Below are 26,054 nucleotides of genomic sequence, written 5' to 3'. Positions count from 1 at the left end.
AGGTGGGGTGTTTAAGGAAGGGGGGAGAGAGAGAGAAGGGGAGAAAGAAATTCTCTACGAAAAGGTGGGGAAGTTTTAAGGAAGGGGAAAGAGACAGAAGAAAAATCTTCACGAAAAAGTGCGGATTGGGGGTTTTAAGAGAGGGAGAGGGGAGAGGGAGAGGGGAGGGGGGAGAGAGAGAGGGGGGAGAAGGAAATCTCCACCAAAACAAACTTTGGGAGTTTGGCGGAGTGTATTTTTGTCTGAGTGTATTGTCCGTCGCTCTAGTCCCCCGGGGCCGGGAGAGATGGGCAGGGGAGCCGGGCCGGGTTTGGTCGCGAAGTGATTGCGGTCTGTTGAGTCCCGGGGGTAGGGGGTGAAGGGGGGGGGGGGGGGGGGGAAGGAGAGGGAGAGCCCTCGGGGCCGGGAAGCGGACCCCGCGGGGAGCCGGCGGCTGGTCGCTCGCTCTGGAGCCGGGATCACGATGCGCAGGAAGGGGAGGCCGAGAGGAGAGGAGAGGCTCCCGCTGCCGGCGCTGAGCCACTGACCAGGGGAGGGCCTGGCAACCCCCCTCATACTGTCCCCCTCCTCCCCAAAGCGCTCCCCCTTCCCTCCCGGGGCACCTCCTCCCTCCAACACCCCCAGCTTTTTTGACTCTATTTCCTTTTCACAAACTCTTTCCCGATCCCTTTCTCCCGGTGAAGGAGGGCAGGGAGGGAGGGAGGGGGTCATGGCGATGGCTTCCAGCGACTGGGGAGAATCCCGGGACGAACCCAAACTGTACCCCCACAACGGGGGCGGCGGCGGCGAGGAATCCTCGGAGAGCCCGGCTCCATCCTCCTCTCAGACCGGCGGCAGTGAGCCGGAGCTGGGGGACCAGGCGGTCCAGGTGGACTGTGTGGTGTGCGGGGACCGGGCCAGCGGCAAACACTACGGCCAGTTCACCTGCGAGGGATGCAAGAGCTTCTTCAAGAGGAGTATCCGGAGGAACCTCTCCTACACCTGCAGGTCAAACCGGGACTGTCAGATTGACCAGCACCACAGGAACCAGTGCCAGTACTGCCGCCTCCGAAAGTGCTTCAAAGTGGGCATGAAGCGAGAAGGTAGGTGCCCGCTCCTCTCAGAAGGAGACCACAGGACATCCCGGAGGGGTGGGCTCCTTGTCAAACTAGGGTCCGACTTCAGTAACCTCACACTAGTATGTTATTATACCTGCGTGTAAGCAACTGGGTGCATTTAAATGTGTGTGTGACCAGTATTTGTATTAGTTCATGTGTTTGCGTGTGCATGTAGGTGTGTGTGTAACTGTGCATCCGCGTGTGTTTATGTGTGTGCATCTGTGCGTATGTATAAGTGCGTGTAATTTAGGTGGGTGTGTAATTGTGTGCATCTGTGTATGTATTTAGGAGTGTGTGCATCTGTGTATGTGTTTGTTGTGAGTGTGCATCTGTATGTTTGTGAGAGTGCATCTGTATTTAGTTGTGAGTAATTGTATGCATCTACGTGTAAGCGTGTGCATCTGTGTTTGTTGTGAGTGTGCATTTAAGTTTTTGCATTTGTAAGTGTACATCTGTGTGTTTATGTGAATCTGTGCAAATGTTTGTGTCTATACAAGTTTATACAAGTGTGTGCTTTTGGGTGCTTGTGTGAGGGCAGGTGTCTGCATGTGTGAGCACTTGTGTGTGTTGGGGGGAGATGGTATTGTTGTAGAGAGAGGAGGGATCCTGGACAATATCGCCTGTCCTTTGTGTTCCAGTGTCAGTCCTGTCTGCTCACCAGGCTTTGGAGACCGTCAGGGAAGAGACAGTCACCTGCAGTTTACCAACCACAAGAAACACTCTCTCTCTCTCTCTCTCCCCCCCACCTCTCCCCCTCTCTGTCTCTTCAGGCTGATTACAGTGAAGAGACCCCATGGTGGAGGAGAAGCTCCCTCTGCTACTGGGACTGGAATAGCATAAAAGGGGAAATTAGAGTGTGCATGGGGAGGCTGGCTGAAGTATAGATAATATAACGGGAGATGGTGCATGAGGAGTTACTCGGAGTACACACATCTCCAACAAGCCAAACTTTGCAGGTGCTGTGGACAAAGTGTCACATAGCAAACATGAAATCAGAAACTGCTGGAAATACTCAGCAGGTCAGTTGGCTTCTGTGGAGTGAAACAATTAACATTTAACTCGATAGCCTTTCATCTTAAAATTCAGATGAAAGGTCACCATTGAATTGAAACATGAATTTTTTTTTTCTCCACAACAGTTGCTTGATTTGATGAGTATTTCCAACATTTTGTTTTTTCTTCTTGTTTGTAGGGTCTGTAGTATTTTGCATTTCTCTCACAGTAAGTGAGCCCTTGTCCCCCTCTTACAGGCTTGACTGAGTCCACAAAACTCATGCAAACACTTGGTACAGGTGGTAACCTGTCTCGGCGAGACATAGATATATTACTGGAGATATCAGAGTTGTTGGGGCCTTTTCCAAAGTGAATTGGCGGCAGAGGCGGAGCAGCTAAGACCAAATCAAACATGGAGTGGACAAATCCTGATTCTGAAAGTCCTTCTTTATGAACAAACATATAATTTAAAGGAGGACTGAAGTTGGATATGTTTAGAGTGCTAGGTAAAATTGTCGAACATAGTTAGCTGCTGTGTCACATCATTTTGACTTTAGCATCACTCTCCTGATTGAGTGATTTGATGTAAATATTAACAATGTCAAAGCCGATTATATATTTATGTGTAATGTTTGGATATATTTGATAGGGAAGGAAGGAACATCTTCCAAGATATTAAAGTAAGTGAGTCAATAAATATTGCAGGGATAACAGGATTTAATGTAAAACACACAATAGCTTTGATGCAAAGCTACAAACAGTTGCTTGGTTTTAGGTTTGGATTGTGCAGGATTAATTTGGCTGAGCCACTTCTTTCCATCAAACTTGATCATTGGCGTCAGTCTTTGAGGATTACAAAAATCGAACATTACAGTTTTGGTGCGTGCATGTGCCATTGCATACTTGTTAATGTCCGTGTGGATCTGCGTGTGCCTGTATATATCCGTGTGCTTCTTGTAACTGTGTATCTGTGTGTGTGGGCAGCGGGTGAAGTAAGTCCCTGCTTCACTGTGAAGACACTCCCCATTAAATGTCACATCAAAATTTTTGCTGAGAAGGATTGCCAGTTGGACAAGGAGGTGGAGGGCAATTCTCCAAGGAATAGCCTACAAATAAGATCCCAACATTCTATATTGATGTTAGATTAGAGGCTTGTTGTGTATTTTGACCTTGATTGCAAGAGAAACTTTTCTTTAATAATTACTAAAATATTATTATCAATAGTATCTTAAAGTAGCTGTATTCAGCTGATTGGGTGGAGTAAACAGTTCAGCAGTAATCCACTCCCGTACCTGTACTCATCTTGTGGTTTGCTTTTGTCCTCAGCAAGTTGGAACATGGCTTACTCTTCACAATGTGACACTGTTGACCCTGCTCTCTTCACACCCTCATTCAGAAGTCTCTGTCTCTGTCATCTCTCCCTCCTTTCTCTCTTCAGCGTACTCTCCTCTGTATTTTATCTGTATTGACCATCAAAACCTTCCCCTGTCTTGTCCTTCTTCTCATTCCTCTCTTTCCTTATAAATCTAATTTTGCTTCTTTCTTGCCTTTGTCTCTCCTGTGTTTTTTATTGGAATATCAGCTGTCTTGAGGAAGTGGATTATCAGTCTGAATATTTTACTCGTTCCTGTGTCTGTTCTTTGTTTTCTGGATTTCTTCCAGATCTTCTACTTAATTTCTCCGACTCTGTCTGCCTCAGTTCCATCTTTGCTTCTTCCAGGCTGCATCAGCCCATCATTAGATATTTCACTTTTTCTCCAAGTTCCATTAAAATGTTTTTCTTTCCCTCTGATCATTCCTGCTAATTCAAAGCTACAAAAGGCCCCTCTGACTGAAGTTGCTTAAAAAAACGGAACATTAATTGTCCCTTTCACACAGAAGCTGACTTGTACTGGGCCGCCTTCCATGACATACACTGACACACACACTCAACTACATGCACTGCCAAGCTTATACTAACACTCAATCAAGCACATTGAGATACACACTCTCAATCTCACGCACTGAGACACACACACTCCATCACACGCACTGACACACTCAATTTTATGTATTGTTACATATGCTTAATCATGTACTGCCACACACACACAATCGCAAGCATTTATGCACACCCACACAGGAGCACACACTCAATCTCACAAGCATTTACACACAGACATACAATCAGATGCATTGACACGCTCACACTCAATTGCACGCACTGATGCATACACTCAATCACAAACATTTACACACAGTCATATACTGACACTCCATCACACTCACTACACTCAGTTGCACACACACACTCAATCAGGCACACTGACACACACTCAATCACACTCACAAAGATGCACTCACCCACATGCACACTCGATCACACACATACATGCGTGAATTCAATCACTCAAACTTATACTCAATCATGCATACACAGGCAGATTCATTCATGCAATCAGTCACATAAACACAAATATAGAATCACATACACAGACACGCTCAATGACACAAACATCACACAACAGACACACACATTCTCTCTCAGTCACTCACAAACTGTGTTGTAACACTGGGTGCATTCACGCCTGCAAAGCTTGATTGTCAGCGTTCCCTGGGGCCTTCAGCTCTCTCAGGGGTCAATGTGCCATTGACCTCAGAGCAGCCTGTACCCGCCCCTCCATCCACAGTCTCCTGACCAAAATCCAGCCACTAATCTATCAGCCACATGCTTTCTGCAGGAGTGTAAATTACAGAAAAATTCCTAAGTCCATGCTTCACACAGAGTGGTCTGTGTCACAGGATGTGACCCCTTTCTGTTTAAACTTATTTAAGATGTGGGATTTAGGTTGGATATTAAGTCTGTTAAACCATTACTTACGATGAGTAAAGGGGAGAGATTGTTCAGCTTGCTCTCGGGAGTTAGCATATTTTAAAGAGGTACGAGTCCAAATGTCATAGGTCACTACATCACTGCTTCCTTTCTTTCTTTATGTCTCTCACTTTCTCTTTTACTTTTATTTCTTTCTCTCCTTTTATGTTCTCTCTTTCACTTTCATTCTCTCTCTTACCATTGTATTCTTTTTCTTTTCGCTGCCACAGTTTTTGTTTTAACATTTTAACCTGTTTTTATTCTTTCTGTTCTCCCTTTATTGTTGGATTCCTCTCTCAGCTCCCATTTCTCTCACAGGATGTAGAAACCTGATACCAACTCACCATTCCAGACACAGGGCATGAGGCTGCTATTTTGACCTTAAGAGGATTATTATAAGTTCTCACATCACTGCTGGAGTTTTATATTACATGGGTTTTATGTACGTGAACTTTGCTCAGACAGAATTGAGAATTACTGACACCTGGAAGGATCAATCTGACGATTTTTAGGTTCTTCCATTCTGCAATTGCTCCCCCTTCTTTGAAATTGTTGGGGAACATTCACTCACATCGTACATGTTTTGTGGGTGCTTTCTGTCTGGTAGCTCAGGGGTTAGCACCGCTGTCTCTCAGCATCGGGTGCTCGGATTCAATTCGAACCTCAAGTGACTCTGTGTGGAGTTTGCTCATTCTCCCTGTGTCTGCGTGGGTTTCCTCCGGGTGCTCCGGTTTCCTCCCATGGTCCAAAGATGTGCAGGTTAGGGTGGATTGGCCATGTGACGTTGCCCATAGTGTCCAGGGATGTGTGGGTTAGGTGGATTGGTCATGGGAAATCTGAGGTTATGGGGATGGTGGATGCGGGTAAGGATGGGGTGGTACATTCTCAATGGGCCAAATGGCCACTATCTGTATTGTAGAGATTCTATAATTCTCGGTGAGTCCAATAACTCGGAGTGTGCTGGTGGGCTGTACAAGAAGGGAGCTAAAGTAGCGATATCAACCGAGGAATCGGATGAGTTGTAGCTGCCCTGGGACAGTGCAGCAGAGCTTTACTTACTCTACTCTTTTAAAGTGAAAGCTTTCCTCTGTATCTAACCCCGTGCTGTCCCTGCCCTGGGAGTGTTTGATGGGGGACAGTGTAGAGGGAGCTTTCCTCTGTATCTAACCCCGTGCTGTCCCTGCCCTAGGAGTGTTTGATGGGGGACAGTGTAGAGAGAGCTTTACTCTGTAGCTAACCCCGTGCTGTCCCTGTCCTGGGAGTGTTTGATGGGGGACAGTGTAGAGGGAGCTTTCCTCTGTATCTAACCCCTGCTGTCCCTGTCCTGGGAGTGTTTGATGGGGGACAGTGTAGAGGAAGTTGTACTCTGTATCTAATCAATGCTGGTACCTGACCTGGGGATATATGTTGCTGACACAAAACATAACAATTAGACACTCTTGGCCGGCCTCAATATTTTAAAAAATAAATTAAATATTTGACAATCCGACAGGATTGAAAATAAACCCATAAACTTTTAACAGAAATTTGAATTCAATTTGTTTTCATTTCCAAATGGAAAGCCTGAGAATGAGATTCAATAAAGTAAACTAACTCCCTGCCTGTACTGAGGCCATTGGCTTTCAGGCTGGTGTAACCTCTGAAAGGAAATTAAATACTTCTGAAAGCGAATGAAGTTAATTATTAATTTGATCAAAGGTGAAGAGGGGTCAAGCTTTGTTTTACTTTGAAGAACCTTTTTAAATTTTTACATAACCTGATTCAGTTGAATGCTTCTTAAAAGAAAGCTGCCTTAAAAACAAAGTTAAATATTCTCTTTGATTAATTGCCACTGCTACTTTCCCAAATAGGATGTTCCATTTGCAAGATTTTGTTCTGGGCAGTTCTTCTGCTTAGCATCATACCCCCTCAGAGGATTGTGGGGTAACTCACTCCATCTCCTGGCTACTCTCTTCCTGTTTTCAACTTTTGTACTTTCTCTTAGCTTTTTACCTATTTTCCTAATCAACCTGTTCAGAGATGTTATTTCAGACCTTTGCAGCTGATGGGACTTGAACCCAGATCTCTTGGTTCAGGCGTAGGGAAACTGTCTCAGCACCACACTAGGACCCAACCTATTGGTTGTGGGATAGCAGAAGGAAGTGCTTTCTAATCCAAGTCTACCCAAGAAAGGACCATGCACCCAATTGGCTCACAGTCATCAGGACCATGGAATATAAAAGCAGGAGTAGGCCATTCAGCCCATCATGCCTGCTACACCATTCATGCAGATATCCACTTCAACCACATTTTCTCCACTATCCCCATATCCTCATTATCACAAAATCTAGTCATATGGTGGTAGAGAGCCTGTATATCACTGGGGAAAAAACACATTTTGTCAAAGTTTTTTGTTTTGCACTCATCAGAAATTTCACAAGAGTACTGATGGACAGGGGAACATTTTGTACAAAGGGCAGAGTGTGTTAATTTGTTGGCAGTTGTTCTGATTGGTAGGATTGTTGCCATGGTGAATGCAGCAGTTGGATGATGACTGACGGTGAACTGCCAATCTTTACTTCAGTTTAAACCAGACAAGTTGGTTCTGATTGGTCAAGACGTTTCCCTGCATAATGATCCAGCGAATGGCCATTGCCCATTTTGTTAAATTGAAACAGACACAGGGTGTACGTGTTCTTGCTATCTGCAATGAACAGTGCCCTGTGCTAATATACGTAGCTACCAGTGTACACAAATGCCGTGCATTGCAAGTGAGTTGCCAAATGTATTCTTCTCACACTCAGGATTATTTAGCAACTGTTGTCAAATCAGAGTCACATCTAATGTTGGACACCCTGTCTTCAGTTTAAGCTAGATACAACCAGTACCTTAGCTGTTGCAATCAGCTGAAGGTACATATTATTTGATACAATTCCCCAAACTGCCTACAAACCTGGCATTACACCCACATTGAAATTCATATCCCACATGACTTATTTGTATGACAGGCAAACCATTGGGCAGCAGTGTGTAGTTAGTTGTGAACATCACTAGTGTTCAAGTAGCAGCATGAAACCGCTAGCTTCACCCGTCGCTCTAAGCATCAAGATACCTTACCCGTCCAGGGCAGTCTGAGGTAGACTAGGCAGTTTTCAGGGCTTTAGGATCTTTGAGTTTACGTGATGCAGCAAGAATTGATCGGATCTGGGTAACGTCATCCTGCAGTATTTGCCCTATTTCAACATCAAGTTTGCACAGTGACTGGATATCTTGGGCCCTGTTTACAAGGTTCTACCATTCAGACCAATTCAGTTTTAATGACACCATGTACATCCAAATAAATGGTACGGCTGTGGGTTCCTATTGAGGCTAAGATCTATATCAGTTTCCACAAGAAATGGATCTCCGATGGAGGGATGCCTAACCTATTAGCCCGAACATTTTCCATTGCATAGCTAATGCTTTGCTCTCTTTTAACGCACAGGCTGCACGTAAGAATATCTTTATGCATCTTAATGAGGTCCATACAACACTCAAATTCACCTTTTAAAGAGAGCACTCAAGTGTACTAAATGAGAAATTGGCCAAGGGTTCTTTACTGCTGTCTACAGCTATCCTTCCTCTACTGCTCAATGTACATTTCCACTCTTATACACACAATAAACTTCCAGGAAACTTCATAAATAAGGCTCATATACAAACCTGGAGAAAGTGAGGACTGCAGAGGTTTATGCCTGAAATGTTGATTCTCCTCAGACACTGCCTGACCTGCTGTGCTTTTCCAGAGCCTTTTTCAACTCTTGTAAATCTGATGCTGAAGTAGGTAATGTCCAAACCATCCTGTGAGATAATAGTGACCCTGGTCAGTTCATTTCTTGCTGTACATCATACAAATCCACAAGTAGCGAAAGTGCACAGCCTACAACAGAGTGCCCTGGAAGGGTCAGGTATCTCAAACCTTTGAGCAACAGGGTAAAGCTAGTTGTCTCATGCTGCTGCTGTGTAGGAGCAACAAGAGTGGAGTTTGTCATGAACAGAACATCGCCATTAAACCTTTTCTGCCTGTCACACAAATGTGGTATATCAGTTTCACTGCTTGTGTGTTGCAGGTTTTGTAGTCTATACGTACCAAAGACTACGTGATTTCATCAAACAGCAAGTCCTTTTGTCAGTTCGCAATAAGCATGATAGTAGCTGTATCGAACCAGCCTGTGTTTACAAAACTGAAAATACAGTGTCCAACATTAGGTGTCATTTTGAGATTGGACAATATTTGCTAAATAGTCCTGAGTATGCTAAGAATTAAGGTGACAAATAATTTAAGATGGTCAGTCACGCTCAAAGCCTGAGGAGAAATATTAGGAAAACACACGAACATGAGTGGAATTAAGAAGTTAGCCCAAAAAGTAAAACAAAAAATCATATGGAATAGTCTCTGAATTGTTCACCAAGTGCTCTGTGGCTATTATGGGTTATTCTGGTCATTAGCAGTTAAATTTTTGATCTTGATTTTATAGCTGGTTGAAGTTATTTTGTCCTGATTCCATTTTAACTAGTTTGTAGAGCACTCGGCATAAGAGAATGTGATCTTTGCTTTACCTGCAGTGCATGAGTGCTTTCTGATTGTTATGAGGGTGTGACTTCCACAGCAGCATGCTAGACACATCTGGTCCACCACAATCTATTAACATTGCCAAAGCTGCCTTTATAGCCTCTTTATTTTGTGTATAATGATGAGGGGAGGGAGATGGACAACCAGCCATCTTATTATCTCAAGTCACTGTCTCTCTTGCATTTCTGTGACATTGCTAATTTTACATTCCTCAGCACTTGCAACTGAATTTACACCTGCAGATGTTTTGGCTCTGTGAAATTTATCTTTTTAAGAACATATCTTTGATTAAGGGCTACGTACAGCCCTAGCATTTCAAGATTTTAACCCGATGAAGATTTTTCCTGGATGTGCACTCTCTCTAAAGCCATCTGGAATTGAGAATTTCAAAAGTCTAGCACATTGAGTGAAGAAATTCCTCCTCATCTCCATCTGTGTCAATCTGTGGAATTCTCTGCCCAGTGAAACAGTCGAGGCTTTTTTTTGTTTTGTTTTTAAGGCAAAGATGGATAGATTTTTGAACAATAAAGGAATTAAGGGTTATGGTGAGGGGGGAGGTAACTGGAGCTGAGTCTATGAAAAGATCAGCCATGATCTTATTGAATAGCCGAGCAGGCTCAATGGGCCAGATGGCCTACTCCTGCTCCTCGTTCTTACATTAATCTTTAGTGGACTTGCCCCTTTTTCTGAGTGCAGCTTCATCCTAACATTGTGGTTGAGAGCATATAGTCTCTGTTACCACTGATTAGCAGAGTGTTGGGATTTCCTGTACAGTACAGGAGGGGAAATTGAGCTTAGAGACCTTTGCCTTTCCCAATCCCAACCTCATTAACACCCAGCTTTATATCCGCAGTCTTGCATCCTGCAGGAAGCCCGAGATGGGTTATTGAGGATGGAGATCTGGAGTAATGAGTTTTAATTCACATCCCCTCATCGGTGGTCTTGCATTCCCCGGATTCAACCCAAGGTGATGAGAGTCACACTGATGCTTGTTTGTTGATAATAAACTCTCACAAGCCGTTCCCAAAATGTGTCTGCTTCGCTAATGCTTCCTCCTCTTTTAAGCCACACCTTACAACCTGCCTCACTGACCAAGCTCTTGGTGATCTGGCTGAACATCTCCTTCCGTGGCCGAAGGAGGAGAGCGGGGGATGGAGGCTTTGGAAGAGCTTTGCACAAACAAACAGTTGCCTCTTGTCAACCTGGTTCAATCCGACCAGCCCGAGCATAGTCACATTGAAAAAGATGAGTCAAATTTTGTTTGACAACACTCCCGTGGAGTTTTATTTATTTTAGCAAGGGTGTCACTGGCTAGACCTGCCATTTGTTGCCCATCTGTGTTTGCCCTTGAACTGAGTGGCTTGTTCAGCCATTTCAGAGAGCGGTTAAGAGTCAGCTGCATTGCCAAATGTAGAGCAGATGTTTTCCCTTGTGGGCCAATCTGGAATAAGGCATCTTGGTTTTAAAATATGGGTTGGCAGATTTAAAACAGAAATAAGGAGGAATTATTTCTCTCCGTGGAATTCACCCCTCCCCCTCCCCCTCCCCCTCCCCCTCCCCCTCCCCCTCCCCCTCCCCCTCCCCCTCCCCCTCCCCAAGTGCAGTCTACACTAGGACACTGAATAATTTCAAGGAGATCCAGAAAAACTTTTTTTTTCCCCCTGTCCTCCATCTTGGATTACCCAGAATCCTGAACTAGACAGCACAGGTTTAAGGTGATAGGAGAAAGATTTAAAAGGGACTTAAAGGGCAACTTTTTCTTGCACAGGGTGGTACGTGTATGGAATGAGCTGCTAGAGGAAGTGGTGGAGGCTGGTACAATGACAATGCTGAAAAGGCATCTGGATGGGTACATAAATAGGAAGAGTTTAGAGGGATATGGGCCGCATGCTGGCAAATGGACGAGATGAATTTTGGATATCTGCTTTGAATGAATGAGTTAGACTGAAAGGTCTGTTTCCATGTTGTCCATCTCTGAGATGGACAGATTTTTAATTAGTTAAGAGTTAAAGTGATGTTGAGACTGAAATGAGATTAGCCATGATGTATTAAATGGTGGAGCAGACTTGATGGGGTCAATGGCCTCATCCTGCTCCTGGTTCTTATGGAGTTATGTGTTGGCCAGACCAGTTAAGGATGGCAGATGTCCTTCTCTAAAGGACACGAGTGAACCAGGTGGATTTTCACTAAGTTCAACGGTGATTTCATGGTCACCATTAGGTTAGCACTTAACTTCAGGTTTTCTTGCAGAAGTTATTACTGGACATGTTTACTTCCAGTCAAGAATCTGGCTTGATAAATCATGTTTTTATTTTGAAGAAAGTGATCTGTTGCTGAGACATTGCCTGCAATGCTGTGTGTTTTGCTTTAACAATAAAGTGAAGTTTATTACAAAAGGAGTGAAGATAAAAGAGAATAATCCAAACTCCCTAATTACAATACAAATTCAAAGATTTTAAACACAGTAAAACTATAAACCCACTAATTACAAAACATTCTGTTTTAAATCAAAAAGAAACAAACAGCTTTTGTGCAGTACCCTGAATACCTGTCCTGATACAGCACCCAAATACCACGTGTATAATACTCGCACCAGAATCGACGTTCCCCCCTCACTGCACACGTGCGGCTGCTCCAATGTTCCGTGACTGATAATTGGCATGATCCAGAAGTTGTAAGCAGTTCAATGCCATGTGCAGGCCTCCGAGATCTGTACAACTATTAAGAAAATTGGAGGGATCCCTAACTATCTACTGCTTTGGTAGGTTTGAGTCACTTGTGACTTCAACTTCAAAACTAGAACTGGGGATAGCTTTAAACAAAAGACTGACAATTCAAGAAACACCTGGACACACACATGAATAGGAAGGGAATAAGGATCCTGTAAGTGAAATCAGTTTTAGAATGGAAGGGTAAAACATAAGCATGTGCGTAGGTTTAGAGGGCCGAAGGGCCTGTTTCTGTGCTATATTGTTCTTTGTTCTTTCTATCACACACCTGACCTTTAGTGTACAGGATTTTCTGTTTTAAGGTTTTAATCCTAACTGTTCTGATAGAAAGATGTACAGAATGGAAACAGACCCTCCGGTCCAATTCATCCATGCCACCAGATGTTCCAACCCAATCTAGTCCCATTTGCCAGCACTTGGCCCATTTCCCTGTAAACCCTTCCTATTCATATACCCACCCACATGCCTTTTAAATGTTGCAATTGTACCAGCCTCTACCACTTCCTCTGGCAGCTCATTCCATACACGTACCACCCTCTGTGTGAAAACGTCACCCCTTAAACCTTTTTTATATCTTTCCCGTTTCACCCTAAACTTCTAGTTCTGGACTCCCCCACCCAGGGAAAAGACCTTGTCTACTTACCCTATCCATGCCCCTCATGATTTTATAAACCACTATACGGTAACCCCTCCGCCTCTGACACTCCAGGGAAAACAGCCCCAGCCTATTCAGCCTCTCCCTATAGTTCAAACCCCCAACCCTGGCAACATCCTTGTAAATCTTGTCTGAACCCTGTCAAGTTTCCCAACATCTTCTCAATAGGATGGAGGCCAGAATTGCATGCAATATTCCTGGTCTGGGACTAACACAAACTCTTCATTCCAAGTGTAGTCTAATTCATCATCTCTACCATTCCCTTCCTTCGAGCACTCCTTTATATCCCATCCTGTCTCTCAGAATTAACTCACTCAGAGTCAAAACTGAAATGAAAAGTTTCTTTTCAGCTAAGCACAGTTCCTTTAAACTGAGGGAAAAAATATTCCAGACATTCTATGCTGGTCACAAACAATCTAAAATAACCAAAAATTTACGAGAGTTCACTCTACAGTCAGGCTTTGAACACAATTTTTAAAAGAAATTGCTGTCGTTACAGAAATATTTAAAAGCTAATTACCAACTTCAGATACAGAGAAAACTCCACTGCTTGCTAACGCAAAACATGAAATCCAAGCTTACAGCGAGTACCAAAAATATTGTACACATAAATCCCACAGTTTGCATCATGTATCTTTTTTAAAAAAAAAGTTTACCTTTTAATTATCCCAGATACAAGCGCACAACAAATAAAATGGACAAAAACATTAGATTTCTCTCAGAGAAATCCACTCTGGAAGATCATGCTAAGTTCTTGACAGAAACAAAAATATAGAGACAGAATGTTCGGATGGCTATTGGTCTGACACTGTGGCATGCTCGGACATGGCAGATGTCTCAGAGATTTTGATAGACCCAGCTTGCGCAGGAAACATAGTACTGAGAAGTCTTCCAGCTACACTTTGGGAAGATTGTCAAGTTTCACACTGGATTCACCACAAAGATGCTTCAGGAATTGGAAAGATCCGCTGTGCAATCTATTTTTCAGTTGCTCCCCCCAACTGAAATAAAATATGTTCTGACCGTCTGTAGCCATCAACCCAGTCATGTGACCTCAAGCAAACTGGTCCAAGCATGAGCTGAAATCACATGGTTTCCATGCCTTGTCTTTCTTTTATTCTCAGCTGATTGGCCAGGGTATTTTGTCGATCTTTTTATCAACTTAACATCATCTCAGCAGTCAAGGAATGGCATCACACAACAAACATTGTGCTTGTTTCTATAGCAAAGGTTATGGTCCCAGCTGATGGTAGTACTGGACAAGTCAGATCCCAGAGTGAGGCCTAGTTTGATATGCCATGCAATAACAGAACATATTCACAACAGTCTGTCAATGTACTTTTAACAAAAAAAATTATTACACATACAAAAAAGCTAAAATTACTAAGTCATAAATATCATCAGTTTGGAATGATTTCATTAGAAACAGCAAAAATAGAGTTTTGACCATATTCCCAGCAGAGTTCTTTATGGACGCTCAGTCCCACTGAGGTATCCCTCCTAAATTCACCTTGTGCTCTCTTACTTCACAAACAATGGTCACAAGTGCTTTCTTTCAGTGCCTTTTGCAAATTCGCCAGATGTGATTCTCCCTATCCCTTCCTGAGACACCTAGAGACATGCTAACTCGTTAACATTTCTCACTGAACTTTAAGAAAAATCATTAAGCCTGCTAAAAGAGATTAAGACTTCTTCCCCTCACTAATGACCTGAATGCTGTCAAACTCAATTGCCCTTCTGTTGGCTGAGTTACTTTCTTTGGTAGTGCAACTCCCCTCTGGTTCCTGGCCCCTCAGTTTTGTAGATCATTGAGAAAAACCTCCACTGAGCAGGCATTTCTGAAATTATCTCCCCAGCTGGCTTTTCTCATCGTCCAGCTTAAATCACATGTTTTCTTGGAAATGCTGTTTGATCTTGCTGTTCAAAACTAATTTCTGACATTTTCAAGAATAAAAAATTGCAGGACTAAAGCCAAAAACTTACTTTCATTTTTAAATACCTTTTTGTTCAAATAATGATCATACAAAGGTATTATTCAGTACTTTAGATTAGACTTACAGTGTGGAAACGGGCCCTTCGGCCCAACAAGTCCACACCGACCCGCCAAAGCGCGGCCCACATATACACCTACATTTACCCCTTTTACCTAACACTACAGACAATTTAGCATGGCCATTTCACCTGACCCGCACATCTTTGGACTGTGGGAGGAAACCGGAGCACCCGGAGGAAACCCACGCAGACACAGGGAGAGCGTGCAAACTCCACACAGTCAGTCGCCTGAGGCGGGAATTGAACCCGGGTCTCAACCACTGTGCCACCGTGCCGCCCATGCACTTCACCCCAGCTCATAGACACCCTAAATTTGGCTGCATTGTCAGATTTTTTGGAATCATTGACAGATTACAGCAAAGAAGAAAGCTATTTGGTGCATCTACAGTAAAAGTAATTTATCTTGTTCCAGTCCTCTGCCTTTCTGTTTAACCTTGTAGACTTCTCTCTCTCTTCAGATACTGGTCCAATTCCCTTTTCAATTTGCTTCCATTGTTTCTATGGTAGTGCCTTTCAGATTCCAGCTTGTTGCTATACCACAGTGATGTTGCTTTTGCCTCTTAGAATTTAAAAAAGTTAATGCCCTCGGCTTCTCGTTCCTTCCACTGACAGAAGTTATTGCTCCCTACTTGGTCTGTGCGGATTCCTCCTGATTCCGAATGCCTGTATCCAGTCTCTTCTGAACTTTTCCAAAGAAGAGCAACCTGTGCTTCTCCAGTCTGTCCTCACAACTGAAGTTCCTCTCAGCCGGATCTATTCCCTTTCATACACCATTCCTAAAGTTAGATGCCTCCAATTGGATGCAATATTGCCGTATGGCACGAGATTGGCTGGTGATTGGTGATATATTTCCAAGGCAGGCTGGTGCGTGGCTTGGAAGGGAATTAAGAGCTCATGCCTGAAACGTTGATTTTCCTGCTCCTTGGATGCTGCCTGACCTGCTGTGCTTTTCCAGCATCACTCTAATCTTGACTAACCTCCAGCATCTGCAGTAGCCACTTTCGCCTTAGAAGGGAATTTGCAGAGGGTGGTGTTCCTATGTATCTGCTGTCCTGGTCATTCCAGGTGATACAGGGCACAGGTTTGCAAGGTGATATTGAAGAAGCATTGGTGACTTTTGGCAGTGCATCTTGAAGATGGCGCACACTGCTGCAACTGTGCATTGGTAATGGATGCAGTGAATACTGATGGTATTGAATGAAGTATCAATTGAATGGGCTACTTAGTGTTGTTGGAAGTGTATCCACCTGGGCAAGTGGGGAGTAATCCCCAACACTCCTGACTTGTGCCTTGTAGATGGTGGATAGACTTTGGGAGTTGGGTGGTGGGTAACTGTACTATCAGGACAATATGAAAGAACTTGCATTTCTTTATCACCTTTTAAAGCTCGAGGAATAGGAGCGAACTGAACTCACTGTTGTAGGAAATCTGGAAGTCAATTTGTACACAACAAGCTCCCAAAAGCTCTGATAACAGCAACATTCAGATGAGCCAACTTTTTGTGATATTGGCTGAGCAGTAGCCATTGGTCAGACCACAGTCATCACAATATTTACACAGCTATTTCTGTGTTTCCCTCTGGCCGTTGGTCACTTCTCCATCACTTTGATCCTAATTGATTTCTTATGTTTTGTGTCCATTAGCAGTCCAGCGTGGCAGGATTCCACCAGCGCAGGCCAGCCCCGGGGAGCTCTCGCTGTCTGGGGGAGACCACCTGAATGGAGGCAATATCTCGGGACTTATCTCCCTGCTGCTGAGAGCAGAGCCGTACCCCACGTCTCGCTTCAGTACCCACTGCAGCCAGTACAACCTCATGAGCATTGACAACATCTGTGAGCTGGCAGCCAGGCTGCTGTTCAGCGCCGTGGAGTGGGCCAGGAACGTCCCGTTCTTCCATGAGCTACAGATCTCCGACCAGGTGGCACTGCTGCGGCTGAGCTGGAGTGAGCTGTTTGTGTTGAATGCTGCCCAGTCGTCCCTCCCCCTTCACATGGCTCCCCTCCTGGCAGCCGCTGGCCTCCACTCCACGCAGATGTCTGCGGATCGAGTGGTTAGCTTCATGGACCAGATCCGAATCTTCCAGGACCAGGTGGAGAAGCTCAAGGTTTTGCAGGTCGACTCTGCAGAGTACAGTTGCCTGAAGGCCATTGCCCTGTACACGCCAGGTTAGTATCGATCAGAGGGACTGCTGTGTTGTTGTGACGCTCAGGATTCTGTATGAGCCACTTGGAGATGGTTAAAAACCACACAACACCAGGTTACAGTCCAATCACTTGATGAAGGAGCGTCGCTCCGAAAGCTAGTGTGCTTCCAAATAAACCTGTTGGACTATAACCTGGTGTTGTGATTTTTATTTTTATACACCCCAGTACAACACCGGCTCATCCACATCATCACTTAGAGATGATGAGAGTTCACAATCCCTCATGACAGGGTTGATTTTTAAAGTGGAGATATGTAAGCAATAAGAAACTGGCCTCAATAATTGCCATTAAATACTGCATTTTTCATCATCTTCATTCATGGGCGGTGGACATCATTAACAAGACCAACCTGTATTAGCAATTCTTAACTAGCCTTGAGAAAGTGTTGGCGAGTCACCTGCTTGAATACAAATGAACGGACTGCTGGACCATTTCCGAGAAAAACTCACATTGCTGAGGGTCTGGAGGGTAAACTGGGAAAGGACAGCATATTTTATTCTGTAACTGAGGGTAAACTGGGAAAGGACAGCATATTTTATTCTGTAACTGAGGGTAAACTGGGAAAGGACAGCATATTTTATTCTGTAACTGACTTACAACAGTCCACAAGTTCCGCGTTTGTTGTTACTGACACTAGCTTTATACTTTTGATTAATTCACTGAGTTTGCTCAGCTGCTGTGCTCAAATCTGAACTCGGTACCAGTTTCAAATCTGTTTCAAACAAAAGCAAAACGCAGCAGACGTAATAAAACAAAGGACATGCTGGTGATCTGAAACAAACAGAAACAGTAATTGCTAGAGAAATTCAGCAGATCTGGCAGCATCTATGGAGAGAGAAAAACAGAGTTAACATCTCAAGTCCTGAGACCCTTCAGAACTGGGAGTAGCAAGGAGGATGGTATTGATGCTGGTGATGGGGGACAGAGGGTTGGTAATGGAGTGAGTGGACAGCTGGAGGTGGAGCCCAGATAGGGAGAGAAGGGGAGGCAGACAGAATACTGCAGGTGCTGGAAATGTGAAATCTGAAGAAATGTTAACTCTGTTTCTCTCTCCACAGATGCTGCCAGACCTGTTGAGTTTCTCCAACTCTTTCTGCTTATTTTTTTTACACCAGGTGGTTTCAGCTTCCTGAATTGTTGGTCCAGGAACCTAGTCCCCGTTATTTCACCTCTTTCAGAGAGTTCACGACTCAGAGCCCTACAACAGTGTCCTCATTTGTTGAGTTTCAGTTGATGAGTCCACCACTCCATCTGTAGAGGGGAACTCTCAGCAGGAAGGTGCAATTACTGATTGTGTCTGTCCACAAGGGCATAAGGACAAGGTGATAGCCTTAGAGGTATTATCATTGGAGTGTTAATCCAGAGGTGCAGATAATGTTCTGGGGACTCAAGTCTGAATCCTGCTATGGTAGAATTTCAATTCAGTTTTTAAAAATCTGGAATTAAGAGTCTGATGATGACCACAACTCCATTGCCAATTGTCAGAAAAACCCATCTGGTTCACTGATATCTTGAATTGAATTGAATTTATTGTCACGTGTACCAAGGCAGAGTGAAAAGCCTTGAGTTACAAGCAATACAGGCAGATAACAGAGTTAAATAGCATAGATAAACAAATAATAGGTAAATAATGGCAAAAACAAAAACACAGGTACAGGTAAATGCTAAGAGTTCATGAGTCCATTCAGTATTCTAACAACAGTAGGATAGAAACTGTTACGAAACCGGCTGGTGCGTATGTTCAGGCTTCTGTACCTTCTCCCCGATGGTAGAGGTTGTAGAAAAACATTGCCAGGGTGGGATGGATCTTTGAGAATGCTGGCGGCCTTTCCTGGACAGCGGGCCTGGTAGATGGATTCCATAGATGGGAGGTTGGCCTTTGTGATTGTCCGGGCTGAGTTCACCACTTTATGTAACAGTCTCTGATCTTGAATGGTACGGTTCCCAGACCAGGTAGTGATACATCCAGACAGAATGCTCTCGATGGCACACCTATAAAAGTTGGCAAGGATATTCAACATCATGCCAAATGTCCTCAGCTGCCTGAGGAAGAAGAGACATTGGGCCTTTGTAACCAGTGCGTCCACATGAAGGGTCCAAGAAAGCTTGTTGTTGATGACCACTCCCAGGAGCTTGACACTCTCCACTCATTCCACCTCTGTGCTGTTAGTGTAGGGGGGGTATGAGTAACATCCCGCCGAAAATAAGCAATGAGTTCCTTGGTTTTGCCAGCATTGAGAGCTAGGTTGTTCTCAGTACACCATTTTTTCCAGGTCTTGCATCTCCCGTCAGTATTCTGTTTCATCGCCATCTGAGTTTCGACAATCTAAGGTGGTGTCATCAGCGAACTTATAAATAGCATTAGTCTGGTATTTGGCGATACAGTCGTGGGTATACAGTGAGTATATTAGGGGGCTGAGTACACACCCCTGGGGTGGGGCGCGGCTCCAGTGTTGAGTATGAAATATTGTCCCCAACCTTCACTGATTGTGGCCTGTGGGTCAGGAAACTGAAGATCCAGTTGCAGAGAGTGGGGCTTAGTCCAAGATCACTAGGTTTAGTCATCCGTCTCGAGGGGAAATAGTGTTGACTACAGTTCAGTCTTCAATGAGTAGGATTCTTACATAGAACATCTTGACACCAAGAATAGCTGAGGAGGAGTGAAGGGCAAGTGATATGACATCTGACGTGGATCTATTGGTCCAATAGGAAAAAACAATGACTGCAGATGCTAGAAACCAGATTCTGGATTAGTGGTGCTGGAAGAGCACAGCAGTTCAGGCAGCATCTGAGGAGCAGGAAAATCGACGTTTCGGGCAAAAGCCCTTCATCAGGTATTGGTCCAATAGGCAAGTTGGAGTGGGTCAAGAGTAGTGGGGAGGCTGAAGTTGATTAATGCCATGACCAGCTTTTCAAAGCACTTCATGACCACTGAGGTAAGGGCCACTGGGTGGTAGTCATTGAGACATGCTGCATGAGCCTCCTTAGAAACAGGGATGATGTTGGCCTCTTGAAACAGGCCGGGACAGCGGCCTGCTGCAGGGAAAGGTCGAAGATGTCCGAGAAGACCTCTGCCAGTTGATCTGCACATGCCATGAGTGCACGGCCTGGTACTCCATCTGGTCCCATCGCTTTCCTTGGGTTCACATGAAGGGAAACTGATCTGGTCTCTGATGCAGTGACTGTTGGGATAGGTTCGTCAGGACTTGTCGGAATAGGTGTTACCTCTGCCAAAATTCTGCACAAAGTGAGCATTGAGACTATCTGGGAGAGAGGAAACTGCCATCCTTACCTGGTCTGGCCTACATGTAACACCAGACCCACAGCAATGGGGTTGACCCTTAACTGCTCTCTGGGCAATTAGGATTGGGCAATAAATGCTGGCCTCGCCCCGAATCCATGCATGAGTTTTTAAAAGGTTTGTACTGAGGGCCCAGGGGGTGGAGGTGAATGGGCCCTGGCTGGTCCTGAACCTCTTTAGCACAGACCAGCCTTACTGAGGTTGTTCAGCCCTCAACATTTTTTGCTCCATTCAGGACACTGAGCTTCATGGTGAGCAATTGAACAGATCATCGTGAGGTGCAACACAGACCATTTCCACCCAGCTTGTATGTTGTGGTCAGTCAGCAGAGGTGCAGGACACTGCGTATGGCCCTGTCAGAGGAAGGAGAGGTACTAGAATCCTTAAAGACAGCAGCAAAGGGGTGATATTGTGAGGTTCCCCTGCTCCAGACGTAACTGTGTAGTGTCACTACCAGGTTGGCACTATGCAGCATGGAGGAGAAAGTGAGGTCAGCAGATGCTGGAGATCAGAGCTGAAAATGTGTTGCTGGAAAAGCGCAGCAGGTCAGGCAGCATCCAAGGAACAGGAAATTCAACGTTTCGGGCATAACCCGATTCCTGATGAAGGGCTTATGCCCGAAACGTCGATTCTCCTGTTCCTTGGATGCTGCCTGACCTGCTGCGCTTTTCCAGCAACACATTTTCAACTATGCAGCATGGTGCAATTTGAATTCATTCCAGTGGATCACCTATCTTTCGGCCTCTGTAATACGACTACTAATCCTCATATGATTCTGATTCATTTATGGACTCACTACTTAGTCAGGCCAACAAGTCACTCCAGTCTTGGGAATGACCTGGAGGCAGAACCCAGAAGTTAAAGCCTGACCCCCTAACCAATCAAATCCTAATCCGAACCACGGGTGAGAGAACATCCCAAAGAAAAAAAGCATCAAGACATTCAGGAAAATTGCTTTATAATTTCCACTGAATAGTTCTGTTTATTTGCTATCCAACTATGGGGAAGGAATACTAACAGTCAGGAAATGACTGGAAGTTCTACTCACTCCCTAATTGGCTGTCGGAAGGCTGTCATCTTCAGGATAGATATACAGGTTGACCAATAGCAGGACAGTGGGACTGAGGTCATGTGATGAAACCTCCAGACAGAGTCAGGGGCCCTGGGGTGGGGGGACGGGAGTGGTAGGCCGGGAGTTGGGGCCTGGGGTGAGGCAGGAGGCTGGGAGTCCGAGTCCATGCTGAGCAACCCTTTTCTAGTTTTGGTTGATTCTTCGCAGCACTGGGGAATGTCTGAGTGAACCAGTTCCCATGTAAAGCCAATTGAAAAAATGATTGTTCGCTGTGAGCAGCTGGGAATGTCTACGTGTCAACATCACACCCATCCTGAGAATAAATGATCGTCTCATGACCAATAGATGCATATGTCACAACTTTCTTCAAAAGCAGAGTCTGTGATCATTTTTAAGGCAATGATGGATACATTCTTAATAAACAAGGAGTGAAATGTTATCGGGATAGGCCAGAATGTGGAGTAATCCAATCAGTGACGATCATATTGAATGGTACAGTGGGCCCGGGGGCTGAGTGGCCTGATTCCTATGCCTGTATGGAGGGGGGAAGGAGTTGGTTAGCTGAGTCGATTGGATGGCTGGTTTGTGATGCAGAGTGGGCCAGCAAAGATTCAAATCCTGCACCAGCTGGGGTCACCATGAAGGACCCTCCTTCTCAACCTCTCCTCTTGCCTGAGGTGTGGTGACCTTCGGGTTAAATCACCACCAGGCGTCTGTTTGTAATGAGAGAGCAGCCCAATGGTCTGGTAAAATTGTGGTAACTTTTCCGACTGGCGATTGAGCCAGCTCATTGTTCCAGAATTTACTGAATTCAAGTTTCACCATCTGCTCAGATGGGATTTGAACCCATTTTCCCAGAACATTGGCCAGGAGTCTTGGAATGCTAATGGTCACCATTACACTACTGCCATCCTTAAATGACAAAAGGTTTTATGGTGCAAGGCCCAGATGGAATGGAAATGAGACATGGAATGGTAATGAGACAAGGAAAGGAACACGCTGTTTTTGTTGTAAGTTGTGGCCCCAAACACTGGGAGCTTGTAGTTGTTTTAAAATTTGTTCACATGATGAGGGCGTTGCTGGCTAGGTCAGCATTTATTGCCCAGAGGGCAGTTAAGAGTCAACCACATTGTTGTGGGTCTGGAGTCACATGTAGGTCAGCCCAAGTACAGATGGCAGATTTATTTCCCTAAAGGACATTAGTGAACCAGATGGGTTGTTTCAACAACGATTATCAGATATTTCCTCATAAACTGAATTCAAATCCCACCCTGGTGGGAATTGAACCTGGGCCCCCAGGGCATTGTTGAGTGTCTGGATTAATAGTCTAGTGATAATACCAAGGGACCATTGCTTCCCTATTGGGTAGGGAATTGCCACCAATCTCTTTTCTTCTATATTAAATACAACCAACCCATCCAATTAAAAGTAAATCAAGATTGATAGCCTCTGACAAATGTCAAAATGGCAAAGGGAATTGAGAATAAGATGTGGTTTTGAGAGGGGATGATGGGCTCCCCATCCATTGTGGAAGGCCAAGCACCGCATGTGCTGTCTCCAACAACATCCTGGGGCAGATTGCACTCAACTACTCATCTCCAATCCATGGTGGTATCAGGACCTATTTATGACCACCTTGGCCAGGCCCTAGTGGAAACCCAAGATGCCCATCTTCACCCCTGTGCTGGATTCCCAAAGATCAGGCGCATGGGACTGAAGCATCTTCATCGGTGGTCCCTCATAGCCGAGGATGATTCCCTCCCACTCTCAGGATGAGTCCATAGGTGGCTGTACAGATTGATGTGGCTGCCGCAGGCTCCGTTACACTGGGATCTGAAGGTGGTCATGGGAAGGGGGTGGGTGGGAGTTGGTGTGGCAGCGTGTTCCTTTGCCAGGCTTCCATTTCTTCTTGACTGTGAGTCTCGAGGTTCTCAACTCCTTCCTGGATGCTCCTCCTCCTCCACATCATGGGCCAGTGATTCCCAGCTGTCTCTGGGAGTGCTGCATTTCACCAATGAGTGCTTGAGGGTATCATTGAAGTTTAATCAACCTTTCAAAAGTGGTCCCTTTCTTATAACAAAAGTCTAATCAGGGGCTGTAAAATAATCACAAGTAAACATGGAAAACGGTCTCCTGCAGCCCACAAAATCACCCATGACCTGGCACAAAGTGGAAAGGTGTAAGTTAAATATGGAACCTAAAGGCTGAATCTCACTGTGTCGCCAACCCACTCAATGACCAAGCCATTGCTTAACCTTCAGTAGCAGCTTCACCGTTAACCCTTTCAGCACCATTATATTTATCAACAGTGTCTGGAGAAGGTGTGAATGGCACATTGCCTGCGCTTTTGGATGACAGCTATGTGGTGGCTCAGTGGCTAGCGCCGCTGCCTCTCAGTGCCAGGGACCTGGGTAAAATTCCAACCTCGGGCAACTACCTATGTTGGGTTTGCACGTTCTCCCACGTCTGTGTGGATTTCCTCCCACAATCCGCAAGCGTGCAGGTTAGGTGGATTAGCCATGATAAATTGCCCCTTAGTGTCTCGGGCTGTGCAGGCTAGTTGGGTTAGCTATGGGAAAATACAGGGGTAGGGTTGGATCTGGTGAAATGTCCTTCAGAGGGCCTTCAGGCTGCTTCTGCGCCGTGGGGATTCTATGAAATTGAAAGCACAAAGAGAGGAATTTGTGAAATACTTACCTACCCTCCACCCTATCACAGACTCTACTGTTGGTTCATTTTGTGATGTAGAAAACTGTTTCTGAACTCAAACATGTCTCTTTCTCCTCTTCTCTCTGCCAGACGCCTCCGGTCTCTCCGAGCCTGCACACATTGAGAGCTTGCAGGAGAAGGTTCAGGAGTCGCTGGCTGAGTATGTACGATGTCAGTACCCTCCGCAGCCCCAGCGCTTTGGTAAGCTGCTCTTACGACTCCCGGCATTACGGGCAGTGCCGGCCTCCCTCATTGGACAACTCTTCTTCATGAGGCTGGTGGGCAAGACACCCATCGAGACCCTAATCAGAGACATGCTCCTGTCTGGAGGTTCCTTCAACTGGCCTTACATGCCAACTCAATGATGAGCCTGATTCCTAACGGGCTCCAACTAGACTGTTACTGGGCGCTGCCAAGTATGCCATCTAGCATACGTGAGATTAAACTGGATCAATTGACTTCAGGCACTAACTAGATCCTGGGATGCAGTATTTAAATGAGTACTTTGCTTTTTTTTTGTTTGCGAAAAGACATTACGCCAAAATGTGATAATGTTTCATGGAATAGTCGCTGTTCCTGGATGATGAGATGTTACAGGCAGAGGTGCTTGTGAATTGTGTGCCCCCCCCCCCCGGCCGCCCCATACCCACACCAACCCCAGGTTGGGATGAGGGAAATATTCAGCCTGAAGACTGTCCTCTGGCTTCAGGAGAAGGTATCCAGACCCAATTGAGTGTAGGATTGACCCCGGCGCTGTCTACCCAAGTCACCGTCTTCCTTCACTCATGAGGATTGGTTGAGTGGACAGAGGTCCTGGAGGCTCCTGATCCAAAATGAGAGAACCACTGGGAAGGTAGAGGCATCAGATTTCATGCAGCGATTTGATTTAACAAATGGGCAAGTCTCGCCTTCAGTGGAATCACATAATTAAGAAGTTCTGGCTGCATGTTAAAGAAGTGGGCAGTGTTTGGTTGTGCACACGTTTGGTGACGTTTGAGAGCAGTGTTGGAAGGGGACTAGATTACTCAGTCTTTAATTCATAACGCACTCCAAGGTGGAGGATGTCACATTGTCACTTCCCTCCTCATTGTCCCAACCTGCCCCTGCCAACCTTGAGGAGCACTTCACAATTCCCACGTACACACCCAGACATTAGAAGAAGGAAACAAAGGATTGAGATTGCAGCATTGTTTAAAAAGCAATTGGAGAAGTATTTCAAAATGAAAGCAATGCTAAGGAAGAAGCAATGAAATAGATTCACATTAAGACCCCATACTAGTCAGTTGAGGTGGGAAGGATGCCTATTTTTTCTGTGCTGTAATATTTCAGAATTCTGGTCAAATTGCTTGCATCTCCTACAGCTCACATCCTCCTGAAGCTCCTTTCAGAGTCACCTTTCAAAATCTAGTCCTGATATTGAACAATAGCATCATATTCATTGTGAGTGTATCCTTTAACTGTACCTTCTAGTTTGTGTGACATAGCCTCCTGATTTAACTGACTGTCTTGTTGCAATAAAATATTTTGAGTCTTTTGACTTGCCCACCTCTACTTGTCAGGGCCAGGAGAGGGAGAAAGAGAATGGATTCCTATGTGTGTGCAGCTAACAGCTGTCAGCAGAAACAGTTCCTGATACCTGGGGGAGGTAGTAACGTAACGGGGTAATCGAGCAGCCCGGACAGATACTCCAGGGACATGGGTTAAAATCCCACTGTGGTATCTGGTGGTATTTAAATTCAATTAATAAGTCTGGAATTCAAAGTTAAGGTGGTTGCCATGAAGCTGTTGTCAATTGGTGTAA

General features: G+C 45.0%; 1 protein-coding gene across 2 annotated transcripts; it reads left to right on the top strand.

Annotated features, from left to right (window-relative positions):
• The first annotated feature begins 371 nt into the window (after window positions 1–371).
• Window positions 372–25,760, top strand: LOC132828864 (COUP transcription factor 1-like). Of its 2 annotated transcripts, none has more exons than XM_060846035.1 (3): window positions 372–1,082; window positions 16,614–17,132; window positions 24,344–25,760. In XM_060846035.1, exons 1-3 carry the CDS (start codon window positions 710–712, stop codon window positions 24,616–24,618), a joined length of 1,167 nt encoding a protein of 388 aa, XP_060702018.1. In that variant the 5' UTR covers window positions 372–709; the 3' UTR covers window positions 24,619–25,760. The 2 variants fall into 2 exon arrangements, with proteins under 2 accessions (XP_060702018.1, XP_060702017.1); XM_060846034.1 differs by having other exon boundaries at window positions 16,611–17,132.
• The last annotated feature ends 294 nt before the right edge of the window (window positions 25,761–26,054 follow it).

This window comes from Hemiscyllium ocellatum, chromosome 28 (assembly GCF_020745735.1).
Source record: "Hemiscyllium ocellatum isolate sHemOce1 chromosome 28, sHemOce1.pat.X.cur, whole genome shotgun sequence".
Classification (NCBI taxonomy): Eukaryota; Metazoa; Chordata; class Chondrichthyes; order Orectolobiformes; family Hemiscylliidae; genus Hemiscyllium; species Hemiscyllium ocellatum.
The sequence above is the reverse complement of the archived record's forward strand: the minus strand, read 5'-3'. Positions and strand labels throughout refer to the sequence as shown.

What these genes read in the sequence shown, in the direction of transcription:
- LOC132828864 (XM_060846034.1), top strand. Translation starts at nt 710, where the DNA reads ATGGCGATGGCTTCCAGCGACTGGGGAGAATCCCGGGACGAACCCAAA. An exon ending in AGTGGGCATGAAGCGAGAAG is followed by an intron (nt 1,083 to 16,610) that starts GTAGGTGCCCGC and finishes TGTGTCCATTAG; the next exon opens with CAGTCCAGCGTGGCAGGATT. An exon ending in CATTGCCCTGTACACGCCAG is followed by an intron (nt 17,133 to 24,343) that starts GTTAGTATCGAT and finishes TCTCTCTGCCAG; the next exon opens with ACGCCTCCGGTCTCTCCGAG.